General features: G+C 49.8%; 1 protein-coding gene across 3 annotated transcripts in view; it reads right to left on the bottom strand.

The window, feature by feature from the left end:
• Positions 1-787: 787 nt before the first annotated feature.
• LOC144098267 (caveolin-3-like) overlaps positions 788-13,643 on the bottom strand; it is a 94,025-nt gene continuing 81,169 nt past the window's right edge. Inside the window, exon 2 of one of the 3 annotated variants that reach the window (XM_077630778.1) lies at positions 788-3,982. In XM_077630778.1, coding sequence (XP_077486904.1) covers positions 3,614-3,982 — 369 coding nt within the window. In that variant the 3' untranslated portion in view covers positions 788-3,613. The remainder of the gene's footprint in view (positions 3,983-13,643) is intronic. The other 2 variants (XR_013307151.1, XR_013307152.1) reach the window with 2 other exon arrangements.

Below are 13,643 nucleotides of genomic sequence, written 5' to 3'. Positions count from 1 at the left end.
ATTATTTATTCCCTCGCCTTTGCAAATTTTTAGTCTGACCTTAAAGAGAAGCAGCGCACCGATTTATAACGCCTTTCCAGCGCCTGGGAGGCATGTGCTACTCTGTGTGAGGATGCCACGCCCGTCGCTAAAAGTAAACTCCAAAGCAGGCTGACCTGCTCTCCTGCAAACCAGTAATTCATGATTTGTGCCGACTTCACAGCAGTAGCCAGGAGAACATAAATTCAAATAATGAAACGACTTTCCGTAATTACAAGTGTTAGTGGGCAAAGTACTGTCTACATCAAATAAAACTGGCAAAACTTTAACATCAGTGAGGTTGAGACTAGCATACAAACATGAAACTGACATAAATTACCACGAAAAGATAATATTGATGTTTACGAACGCCGTCAGCTTTAGAGCACTATTGTTAATACTGTTTCTATCGTTAATAGAAAAGCCGCAACTCCCCTAGTCTGTTACGAAAGCATTTATTTGCTCACTTATTCTAGTTTATTCTGCTTGTGTGTGCGCATCTACCCAACAATGAACTAAAATAATAGTAGTTCTATCTCAGGTAATGGTACTGACTTTAGCGAGAGTCTTCGAAAAAGCGCATTTTCAAGGCACATGATAATGAGTATTAGAAGACATAGCGCAGCACACAGAAAAGAAGCCCACGGGACCAGCGCTAACTGACAAAAGAAGGTTCATTCCAAGAAAGTGCTGGAAGAAAACAGCACAGCGCGTGCCCAACCACACCATGGTTATGAACGGGCATGCGCTGTGCTGTTTTCTTTCAGCGGTTTCTTGGAATAAACGTTATGTTGTAGGTTAGCGTTTGTCCCGTGGGCTTCTTTTCTGTGTGCTGCGCTATGTCTTCTTCTAATATGCTATTCCAACAAGACCAAGCCACCACTTTGTGAAGGATAATGAGACGCAGAACTTTAATAACCTGGGTGGGCGACGTTAAAACAGCAGTTTCTCTAATCAGGAGGGAGACGCTGCAGGTAGGAATGCTCTCGAGGAGACTGAACTTGCTACGAAGGAAGAAAACAAATTTCCTCCTGAATTTCAATCAAGGCGTAAAAAGTAAGCGAAAGATGTATCTTCAGCTGCTACATATCAGAAGAATGGACAATTAGTTTAAAATTTCCATAACAGTCTCTTACAATTTTCTAATTTTCAGAAATTTTCTCCGAGAATGTTGGACATGATTCTGTACGTTGGCTGCATTTTCCCTGAAGCATGCTCACACCAGCGAAAAGACAAGGGCACTTAAACTGGTCAAAGCATTTAAAAAGAACAGAACAATGGCATAGATGTAGAGGCGAGGCACTACTTTGATAGGCACTTCCGCTATCGAATGAAGGGAATGACAGCGGCAGCTGCAGTGCTGTTGCTTATGGTGTCTTCGACTGGTCGCCCCCGTGATCCGGTTTGGATTTGGCAGAGTGGAAGCAGCTGTTGCTCTGAGAGCGTAGCGAGAATAGTCAAGCCGAATGGTCAGCGAGCTTTTAGAGAAGAGGCGCAGGAAGCACAAGGAGGGCGTAACTTCCGGAACAACGACGCGGCACCGCTGCTGGTGGCTGCTGGTGTCAACAGTAGCAGCAACTGGTCGCACACAGTCTGCATCGCGGTCGCCGCGTAGCTTGTGTCGATCGCAACCCCGGCTCTCCGTCCCGCGGGACGCTCATTTTTCGAACATCGCCTTGTAAATAGCACTGTCATCCTCGTCGGAGCTGCTGCTTCAATCGCCATTGTCATGAGACAGCAACACAGACCGCGTTCCTAGCGGAGTTATCCGGCGTCTCTTGGACATTTTGCCTCACACAGCGCGCCACCCGCACAACACATCCAAGGACGCTAGATTAACTGCGTGACTGCGTCAAAAGCCTACGCTTGCTTCTGCCTGCGCGTAGGGGCCGCCGAGGCCTCGCACCGCTTTCGCGAAATGTCGGAAGTGGCTCTGTCACGTGGACTCATCTCGGAGCCGCTACGACGTTTTTCTCGGAGCGCGTCAGAGCGCTCTGAGCTGGAGGCGCGCGCTCAGAAAGAACCAGCCGAATGTAGTTAGAGCGGCCGGTTTCGACCAGCCGAATGTGCGGTCGCCTCTCAGAGCACTCTAGAGCGACCAGACGAAGACACCATTAGTGGTCGAAGAAAGGGTCGCCCAGTGCGTCTCAACACCCGCATGGGTTAGACTAATGTCCGTGCATGTTATCTGGGTGGTGCTGGTTGGGCCCACCTTGGCCCTGCTATCACACAGGGTACGTTCCCGTGAAACTTCTGGAAATACACATCGTCCAAAATGGTCATGTGACAGTTCCGGGCGCTCCCATGGGAACGCTGCAGTCGTGAGATACCATTTTAGCGTGGCAACCTGGAGGGTTTGTAACTTATTGGAGCTAATGCTGAAAAATAAGGCTTAATTTAGCTCGGAAAAACCTCCATTTTTGCTTAATGATTTCCACCAGAAAACGGGGAAGTTTAAGAGAGGCACATTCTTATTTCCTTTTTAAATTTTAACATATGAGAACAATGACGCGACTACGACGCATTTGGCATCACTTAACAGAAGCGGGTATTTTTGGTCTTTTTCTTGATTTCTTCAGCTTGACTAGCATATAAAAATGCAGGAGGTATATGCGCAGTTTTCGGTACGTGCAAGAGTAGATGATTGACAGTAAAGTGCTCGGGCACTGGGTATACAAAGAGACACAAAACATCGAGCTGAGTGACGACAGTTAACAAGCTGGCGATTCTGTGAAAATACTTCTTTCGCACACAAATAATGCAGACGACCTAAAATACATTTCTGGTCGCGTCATTTTTTTCCTAGACCTGCAGCGCCCTGCTGCTCTAGTGGTGTCACAAGTGCGAGGATATTTGGTTATCTCAAGAAACGTAGATTAAGAATCAAGCTGAGGTCATTCGAGTCTGTCTGAGAGAACTGTTGCTTTATACATTGTAAGTGCAGGCTTGTTCAGTCGCAGCCATCACTCAGTCGGGTAAAAGTGCATGGCGACAACCTGTCTCTTACATGGAAATTAAAGCCGAGATTGATGACCAATTGTTTGTGGTTGGAGAGGATTAAGTCGTCTTTCTAATGGGCACATGTCGGGCTGGTCGCTAAGCTGTCATTGTTGCGGCGTGCCTGCTGTCTGATGCCCAGTCTATCGTACAGCGGCAAAGATGGTCATCTTGCGCAGATTGTGACTCGGACTGAAGGCACACTTTATTCAGTTGAGGTACTGAGAGGAGTACTCCAATACAAGACTCCTGAGGCTCGGTATCTTCAATCTGCGAAATGCTAACACTGATTGCGTTTAGGAGCCTTGCTTCTCACCGCGCGTCTGCTCAACGAGAAGAATAAACGCACATTTCCTCATCGGAAAGCTCTTAAGACAGGCGTCATGCGGGTCTTGCGCTCTGTGAATTTCGCGGACGGCAGAGTGCTTGCTTGCTAAAAAGTGGGCCACGTCCAGCCGACTGTAGCCAAGATTACGAGCCATGCTCTTACCAAAAACCTAGGCGCCAACTGATGGTGAGCACCCATAAGACGTACGCGCCTTTCGTTTCATCCCCCGTGCAAAAGATGGCAGCACAGGGCGGCCGAGTAGACGACGCCCTAGATGGGCTCCATGGAGCGGTGCCCCCCGTTGTTGTGGAGGTGCTGCACGCGGATCCTGCTGAGCACGAGCCCCATCTCGGAGAAGCAGGGCGCGCAGCAGGACTCGAGGATGATGCGCATGTACGCTCGCACCACGTGGCAGTTGACCCGGCAGTGGCGGATGGCGGGGCCGATGCACCAGATGTGCTGGAAGGAGAGGCAGGCGAAGCTAATGCCCACCACCAGCGCCAGGGGCACGGCGCACAGCAGGCTGAGCGCCCGGTAGCAGACGTTCTTGGTGTGCGTGAAGGTCACCGTCGCCGCCTTCCACACGCCGTTCAGCGAGTAGGTGCCCTCGGGCTCGGCGAACACGTCGTCGAACTCCACCTGCGCGGGATCGAGCCACACGTTTAGACGCTGTCCAGCTGGGCTTTCCTTTGAATCAGTTGAGACGCATGTTTTTTGCTGCCGCTTCCCTTTAAGTACACATCATCATCACCACGTCCTTTATTATCCCTTGAAGGCCCCAAGAGCGCTGTATACAGGGAATACAATACAAAGGAGACGGGCACGCAAACGTTTCACAAAGTGGTGTTAATTAAACTTACTTATTCTTTGCCTACTAGTAGTAGTAATACGCTTTAGTGGCAAAATGAGCAGGTCAGAGTGTTCTTGTCCCCGGCGGGCATCGCCTTTATATGTAATGCATTTTACTTCCATCGCTATATTAGGCTTCGTCATGTCGATTGTCAGTGGACGCTGCAATGTCAATCCGCCTTTTTCATATTCCTGTGCTGTCACCTCGCGTACAACGCTGGAAGCTCACTGGAAGGGTACTGTGCGCCCAACCCGGCCGGACTGAGTGCCGCTGCGGAGCACATTTTGTTGGAATCTGTCAACGATGGCGTGTCCTGGGCAGCACCTGGTACCTGGAGGATTTCTAGGATTTACTGACGGCTGGGTGCGAAGTCCGAGGCAGGCTGCTGTGCCCACCGAAGAGCAAATTCTTCAGTATCTCCGATCACCGGCATGCGATGCGAACGACAGCTGAGCAAGGGCCGCCGCTTCAAAGATGAAGGCTACATTCGAAACATAAATGTGCAATGAAATATCCCCGATCAGTGAGGTTGGCGTTTTCCGCTGTGTATGCCTGCCATCCACTAAAAGGTGGATACTACATCGTGCACGCCGTAGCACAGAAAACGACAGGGGACAGCATTTTTCACAAGCAATAGTTGTGCTCAAGCCCTGCCGAATAGCTACACGAACTACAAAAGCACAAGCGTACTCGCAACATGGCAGCTCTGCTACAATTTCACTTTATTTTCCCACAGCACACCGCTGCATAGATTAAACAAGCATGCGCGTCCATAAAGACGAGCGCGAGGGGCGCACATTGAGTCATTCCGGCGATACCACGCAGCGCTCTTCATCATGGATATGATGCGAACAAACGCATAACGCGCCTTCTTCTTCTTCTGCCTCTTAATACATGGCACATACCCACACCGGGGGATTGGCCAGGGTGTAGTGGCATAAACAATGAAATTTCAATAAGAGATTATGACAAAATTTTAGAACCATGCGTGAATGCTCTCGTAGCTTCTTTTTCGTTGTCCGCTCCATCGCGCGTTGAAAGCGGCTCACAGCACTTGCCCATTCGGCCTTCTTGCTTGAGAAAGCAAAAAGCGCCGGAACGAAGGCTAAATGCCGCGGTGACATTCTAGGCCTTCCTGGCCATGAATAAAACCTTTCGTGATAGACTGCACATGCATTTAAACGCAGTACCTCGTCCGTACCTGTCACAAAGTGATTCTCGCACAGGCTTGACGTGCTTGACGGTGCCCAAGGGCGGCCACGATCGTCGAGCCGGCGAACTGCTGTTATCCACGCTTCGCGTCGAAGGCGGTCCCGGGAAGCGAAAAAATCCGAGTTTGCTTCCCTTTACATACTGGGCATTGCAGCCGTATATGTAACACATGTCGTATGCATCGCCAAATGCGTCGCGCTGAACGCCCGCCGGCAGCAGCAACGCGCCCCGCGTAAGAAGCCGGTTTGTTTACACTTCCACGGCCGGTCTCGAGTGGAGCGCGCGACCCTTCCAATATGTTTCGCGACACCGCCGCCAGAGGATGGGCGCATGCGCAGTCGCGTCGTGAAAAAAAGGCGGATTCCCGCGAGAGGAGAGGCATTTGAACTTCCTTGGTTGTCCAGTCCGTGGGCCGACAGCACGCCTCTCGATTTGGTGACGCACGAACACGTGATGCGCGGGCCGCGGGCGAACGGACCGTCGTGTGAATCAGCCATTAACGAAGCAGCAGAGGACATGGCGGTCGGTGACGAGGTGAATGGGCGTCGATAGAGATATGAACGGAAACGCTGCGTTGCGAAGACGACGGCGAGGCATTCGTGCTCGGTGGCCGTACGCTCCGGTTTACTCTTGTGCATTGTCTTCTGCATCGTCTTCCACATGGTCGTCATAGCCTTTTCAAGGGCGTCACAGATTAAACCAAGTATTTACGCCCCAATCTGCCCGACGCATGCTTATGCTTGGTTATTGACATCATGACCACCTTTAGGTGTCACTACACTCTGAACACAGGCCGGAGGACGACATAAGGGACAGTTTTAGTTGACCGGAGCGACGATCTCACTCCGCTCACGGCAGCACGGTAAGCGGTAGCGGAGCGCTGACACCGAAATCTTTTTTAGTTGCGCTGAAGCGACTTTTCCTTAGCGGAGGAGACTCTCGTAGCGCCCTCTCTCCAACTAAACCGGAAGAACTACATTTGATAAACTATATATGGATCGTTATTTCTTTTTATACTGTATAAAAACTTTGTTGCACCATTTTATATGCAGTTGAAAATAATTTAGGCAGCAGGAATTTTTTTTAACATATATTTATGTACTTCGACAGGTCGGGTCTGCTCGATATACAAAGCAAGCCAACAGCAGCCCTAACCAAGGTTGTACTAGTTGACGTTGATGTTGATTCACGAGCCACCCTACGTATGTACGTACATCTTCTACGTTTGCTACATCTACAAAGACGATGCCAAAGCCGAATTAGCGCCGCTGGCGGAAAAAGTCGACGACGAACTCTGCGTGCTTGCCTCGCTGGGGGCAGCCATCTTGCTCCGCTGCCTGGGAGCGTCTCGCTAGGCTCGCTCCGCTAGGGACGTCAGCGAGCTGAACGGGAGGTGCGCTCCGGTAGCCCGCTCTGGGCAAAGCGGGCAGCGCATGCGCAGTTGTGTTCCCGATGGGCTGTCCGAGCGGAGCGGGACGCCGCTCCGGTCAACTAAAACGGTCTAAAATCGCAGAAGCTTAATGCAAAAGTGAGGACGGTATAAATTTCTGATCTGAAATAAGAGGTACCCGCCGCGGTGGCTCGATGGTTAGGCGCTCGGCTACTGATCCGGAGTACGTGGGCCCGAACCCGTCCGCAGCGGCCGCGTTTCGATGGAGGCGAAACGCAAAGGCGCCCATGTGCTGTGCGGTGTCAGTGCACGTTAAAGATCCCCAGGTGGTCGAAATTAGTCCGGAGCACTGCATTACGGTACCTCTTCCTTTCTTCTCTCAGTCCCTCCTTTATCCCTTCCTTTACGGCGCGGTTCAGGTGTCCGCTGAGATGTGAGACAGATACTGCGCCATTTCCTTTCCCCAAAAACCAGTTTACGCATACAAGAGGCACACATTAGTTTGAATGCCTTACTGTCAGGAGATTGATATGTTACAACTGAAACTCTACACTCAGAGGGAAAGAGGCTAGTAAAACGAAATTAGTTGTCTGTGGGGTGCTAATAAAGAAAACTCGCAGCAAAACATGTTCGCTGCCTCGTAGAATTAGGATGTGTCGTAATGGTATGCTGCAGTTTTTTTTTTAGATATGTGAGTTATTCAGTATTATCGAACAAGCCATTTGTTGTCACAAACTTTAAGCGAGTTTGTGACCATATCAAAGTGACTATGAAAAACCCCGCGGGCTCTAAAATGAAGTGGTTCCGCTGGAAATTGACGTGAGAAGCGGCAAGAGCAGCAGAATTATCAGAGCTGGCTGCCTTTTTCGCAAGAAATGCGTGGTTATGAAAGCTCCTGATAATACAAGCGGCAACCCAGAAGCTTCTTGAGGAGGCTTTAAAGGGTTGAAAAAAATTGTATACAGTAAATGATTGGTGAAGACCGCGAACAACAAAAAAATTTGTGACCAATAAAAGGCTTGTAGATTTCTACAATGTACAAATGCAGACTGTGGAGTGTTGAATGTGCCTGTTGGGTCTAGCGGGATGGTTTCTGCACCGTTCAGTGTGCGAGCTTTCTCCCCGCATGGAAATTCCGAAGGCCACCTTACCTAAAGACTCGCCACAATCTGATACCACGTGCTTTATTGCGCCGTCCTGCGCTGACGATAGCATAGCAGCTGAGACTCGGCTGCCGGGCGGATGCGGCGTGACGCGAATGAGGAGCCGCGGTAAGACTTATTGCGCATTCATTTCCCGAATGAAATCTCCAGACACAACGCACATGCCCCACTCGGCTGGAAAATGTCCAGAACAGTGTTTCTCATGCAGCCTGCCTTTTTCTGCTTTTGCGATAGCCCTTCATAAAAATACGTACAAAGGTGTGAAGGGCAGCAGGCGTTCTACGAATGACGTGCTTTGCATAGCCGAACACCGAGCGATTTAGTTCCAATCTTATTACAAATTCTGGTAATAACCCACGGAAATGGCAGTTGTGAAATCACGTCGCGTGGAGTATGGCGAAGAGGTGGCGCTGACTTAATCCGCGACGGGGCGTTGCCGCCTGGCGTCAGCGAAGAAAGCAAAAATAAGACAGCTCCACCAGTTACGAGACCACAGCAGGGAATACAATTGCTCGTCTGTCTCTCCAGAAATCGTGAAACGTGGAAGAACAATGAGTTCTGAATAGTTTAACAGTACGTTTGCGAGCAGTTTTGAAGCATGAGTTGAGATTTTCTGCAAAACGATCAAATTGTTTAACAAACGCTGCGATGGTGAGTAGACGCAGGAGATAATTACGAGCCCTGAGCCGCAGCCGCGGTAGTGGCCTCTATCGATAGATTGCGATATTCTAAAGACGCGCTTTTCACTGAAACTGGAGTCTTTATACACGGTTTACAGCGGCGTATCATGGGGGTTGTCATCTTTGGTGACGTGATCACACCGCCATTAGACGCCTCCTGGCTGCTCGGCGCTTGCGTCGTCGCGACGACCGCTGCGTTTGGTGGTTCGGTCCCAAGAGCCAGTGTTTCCGCTGATATCGTTGTGAAGGAGTGAGAAGACGGCACTAGGGTTTGGCGAAAGCCACATAGGACATGTGAAAACCCTAATTAGATCTCTTGAGGCCTGAAAGCGTAATCGGGCTTCATGTAGCTGTGAGCAGCTCAGCACTCCGCCCCTTTGAACCATCGAATGGATCGCCTGAATGCTTGCCTTTGCTTCCGCTGAAGGCTCTGCTGAATGCTTTCATTGTTATTGTCTGAAACAGAAAAGTTTAAAGCTCCTGCGGCTGAAAATGTCGTTGTCGTATTGGCCACATGCATGCAGACATCGCTCTATAAAATGCTCACATGCACATCGTACGCATTTGTTTACCTGCTAGCCGTGCTTCGGCAATATAAAGTATTTTCTGCTGATTTATTAAACACCGAAAAGCGACAAAAATAAATATGTACACAAATTTTAACTATCATGTCAGCAACACCATGCATCAAGGAGCCTTCACTAGCTGGCGTGCAGTTGTCTCGAAGGATTCCCATATATAAATTTATTAACGCGCATGCAACGCATTTATTCTGCACTGAGTTCACAATTACGTTAGCCTCACAAAAATTGTGGTACGCTCCGCACTCGATATGTGACATGAAAATGCTCGAGGTATCGGGGGTAAGTAATCAGCTTCACTGTAAAAGCTGGCTTGAGAGGTCACTTCTAGTGACTGCTTCACATGGGCCGCGAGGAAGGGAAAAGCAGCCAGCACAACAGCCGTAACGCAAATGCTTTATTTCGAGTGTGGTTCATGAAAACTGCGCTTCCCGGAGCGAAGTTCTACAGTTGCATCAAGACGGCAAGCGCTGTCCGCGTAAGGCTGTGCACTGCATAAAGTGCGGTATGCTGGAGCGCAAGTCGTCCTTGTTTTCCGTTCCCGATTCGGCCTCTGACAAATCTGTCACTAATCACCACACACCTTAACTTATGAGCAATGTGGTCTCGCTACACATGCAGGCGCAACAGCCAGCAACCGAAAGCCCGACGTCCCGGTTTCGGCGGCGGTACAGATTGTTCATGCGGCTCTGTTGTGCACTTACCCTCGCAGGCTTTTCAAGATCGAAACCTTTCTTTCTAGATTAGCGTGGACGTGTTGTGTTCGCTTGTTCGAAAAGTGTGCATGGCCAACGAGCGCTAACAGGGGCAGTATGTCCTTGTGCAACTCGGGGCCGTGAAGCTCGCAAACGGTCTCATACCACACTCTGTCACAATTCTTGCAATCCACAACACAGCACGCACTTCTGCTCTTCCACATCTTCGTAAAAGAACACATTCGGCAGCGACAAGCCACATTTCTACTGCTGCGTCGCTGCGTTTAAGTCGGCGATTTACGAGACCCATAATGGCGCCGAGTACCGAGCGCGCCTGGGGCGCCATCGGGACTGAAACAGAAGAATTGCGCGCTGTAAACGGTGTATAGGTAAGAAAAGGTATAAATAAATAAATACAGGTGGCGCCACCCGCGGCTGATTTCGTAAGTAAACTGCGGAGTGTCGACGCAGCTTTCTAGGTCGCGGATCTCAGAAAGAATACGCTACACGGCCTGTCACGTCAGAACGCTGATCACGGAGTCATATTCCCTGTAGACGTTACACATTTGAACCCAGTAGCGAGAGAAATTTTAAATTCAGTGTTCGCAACAATATATGGGTAATTTACTTAGGGAGAAATATCGACGTACCAAGAGAAAGTCACAGAATCGATATTTACTCAATGCAAAAATCGCAAAAATCAGACTATATAGTGTCACTATATAGTCTGAATAATCCACCAGCAAAATGCGGTGCGCTTGCGGCAGGTAAGATGGAGTCCCCATGCTAACGCAAATCGAACACACCTTGTTCGTTCAGGGGACCTCTAATGATTTTCGTCCCGTAGGACATGATAGTGCAAAAACAAGCGGGAGAGAGGCCTTCTGCCCGCACACGGGGAAGCAACGCAATCTCTCGTACGCGTTCGCCTGAGCTTCCGGTGCGGAATCCGTACTTTCTCGAAGCCTCGAGAATGCAGGAGCCACCCAAGTTAACCCCGCTCAGTGACCGCATGAGGGACAGCTAAGAAGAAAAGATATGAGAGTATATAATATTCTCGGTTGCACTACACCTTTGCGGGGCAAAGCGTGGCCGCTTTGCAACGGGCCTAAGAGGACACCTTGCTTTACGTGCACGGCCGTGGATGGCCAGTCCCTGTTCTGAACGGTGATGTGGGAGTTTAGCCCAGCAAAACTTTTCGATACAAACTACTCCATTTGATTAAACTTTGCATTTTCGGCAGTTCAGACCTCGGTTGCGCGCAAGAGGTCTTCAGAAGCGCTTATCTTTGTTCATGCTGTTCGATTAAACGATATCCTGGTTCGAGGCTTAGCATCAGTTTTTGCCATTTTTGTTGACCTTAGACAGTGGAGGTGCAGATAAGGCACGACGGAAACGTTTTCGGGGAACAGCCCGCCTATGGAGTCGCAGTCAGGATCGACTCGCAAACGTAAGCGCCAAATGAAGAACAAAAGAAGCATAAAAAATTGGTAGAGTTTTAGCGAAGTTAAACCGAATATACGTGCGAAAGCCTCATTGGCTCATGATTTAGCTTTGCTGGGTGGTCGGCACGTCTGGCGACGATATTAGATTGAGGTTAAGCCCTGATCGAGGTTAAGCTGATCTGATCTGTTTGCGCCGCAGATGGAAGCTTTTGAAGACGACGATGTGCGCAATGCAGAGCGCGAGAAAGTGCTGCAGTTGCGACCCGCCTTTCGACCCCAACCTCGTCTTTGCCTTGAGTCCTCACTCTGGATGACACCACCCTCCTTTTAACAAGAAAGGAACACCTCCGGTGCCGCACACGTGCTCGAATCCCCCCGTGTGCGGTAACCCTCCCCCGTGGTCTTACCCGTGCAGAGGAGGTTGCGCTTCGTAGGATACGGGTCGGGGTTACCCTAACTCCAGCTTTGACACGCAAGTGGCCGCAATTCCAAGATTTATAGCCCCGCCCCGGGTGTCCAGTCAGCAAGATCAGAGACTGTGAGGCGGATATCCACCACTTGTTGTGGGTTTGCCCGGTGCTGAAGCCGACGAGAATTCGGCACCTGGCGGCAGTACGTCTCTCACCGGACAATCCGGATTGCTATATTGCCTGGACACAGGGTCCATATCCTCTTTCACTACTTGATTTCATTAGATCAGCCCACTCTTTTCATTTATTTAAGCATCTTACTCATCTCTCATTTTGTAACCTTTATGCCCTGAGGCAATAAACGTCGCTTGAACAAAAAAAAAGTGCTGCAGTTTAAAAGAGGCGTGGTCGTCTACTGCAATAGCATAGTGCTCTCGTGCAGTGGCCAGCAAAAGTGACCTGTTCGTTCCGCCGCGGGTTCAAATCCGGGTTGCGGCAACATTTGTTTTATTTCTGCACCCTCAAGGTCATGCAGGTCCCAAGATGCTTGGCTGAGTTTGACACCGTGCAGTAGACCTTTCGCACAAAAAATTCTACCACATACAGTCAAAAGAATGATGCCACGTGTGCACATCGCTTGAAAGGGCTTAACCAGAACTGCCTCATACTGCGTGCACACAAACAGCATCAGCGAAGGAGGCTTTGCTGCCGCACTTATCACCCAAGCCTTAAAAAGCGACGCTTCCCGTACGTCCGGGATTGCAGTCTTGTGCAGCTCAGGGAAGCGTCCGCGGCAGTTCCTGCAACGAAGTGGCCGGTAAGCATCTTCGCGAAGATCGTGCGCGCTTTCAAATGCGGTCATTGAAGCATCGGCCTGTTCGGCCAAGGTGCACATTGCCACAGCTGAGTGGTATCCAGAGGACACCTGTTCACTAAGGAGCATACGCGTTTTGGTGCTTCTTCGGGCAGCCAGCAGTGACTCCTTCCAGGCGTCGGCATCGAGCGGGGATGTAACACATCACGTGGCCATCACAGCTCACGTGACCGTGACGTGACTTCATCGGCAGCAACACGCGTGCACCGGCGCCTTCCGCACAAGTGTTGGGGGAGTGTGAAAAACCGAAACACCCACGTTTATTAAACGCATTAGTGAGGGAACAAAGTCGCGCAGCCATTTTTTTTTGTTTCTCTGTTCTATGTTACGTTTAACGAACCCACGGCAAGAGCTTTCATAGGATGTTTTCCCGCACTAGGAGGATGATGAGTTCAATTTTGGTGTCAAATCATTCAGGATTACAAAACACCCTTACGGGTGTTCGATGCCTGCGCCGATGCTGCAAATCCCAATTCGCCCAGATACCTTTTAATTTCCGAGCATCAATACCACGCGTAATCATGATCATCGTCATCAACAGCCTGACTAAGCCCACTGCAGGACAAATGCCCCTCCCATATGACTTCAATTAATCGTCCTATGCCACAGTTCATAACTAAGAGATGTGTGAAAATCTCTGGGCACAAGACAGCGTACGTGGCACGTATGTACGAACTGCGCGAACATGTGTACTTTTGCGAGACGTGCAAGTCGTGAACGGCGCGCAGCCAATTTCGACAAAGGAGTAAGCCGGGCTAGTTCGTACATTCTTTGCATGGAAACAGCGCAGCAGACGGGACCAAGAAAGGAAGACACACACACGGGCGCTGACTATCAACTGAAAGAAATTTGTTGCAGCAACGTTAATATATAAAACCCATAAAACAAAATGGACAGTGGTTGGGAGAAGCCTCCGTCTGCTAGCCGCTGCGTCATCCCTTGCTCAATTCAGTTTGTGTTGTCAAGAATACCATTTTCCTGCCTTATCTCTGCCATACTT

Source organism: Amblyomma americanum, chromosome 7 (genome assembly GCF_052857255.1).
Source record: "Amblyomma americanum isolate KBUSLIRL-KWMA chromosome 7, ASM5285725v1, whole genome shotgun sequence".
Taxonomy (NCBI): Eukaryota; Metazoa; Arthropoda; class Arachnida; order Ixodida; family Ixodidae; genus Amblyomma; species Amblyomma americanum.
This window is presented reverse-complemented; position numbering and strand designations above follow the sequence as displayed.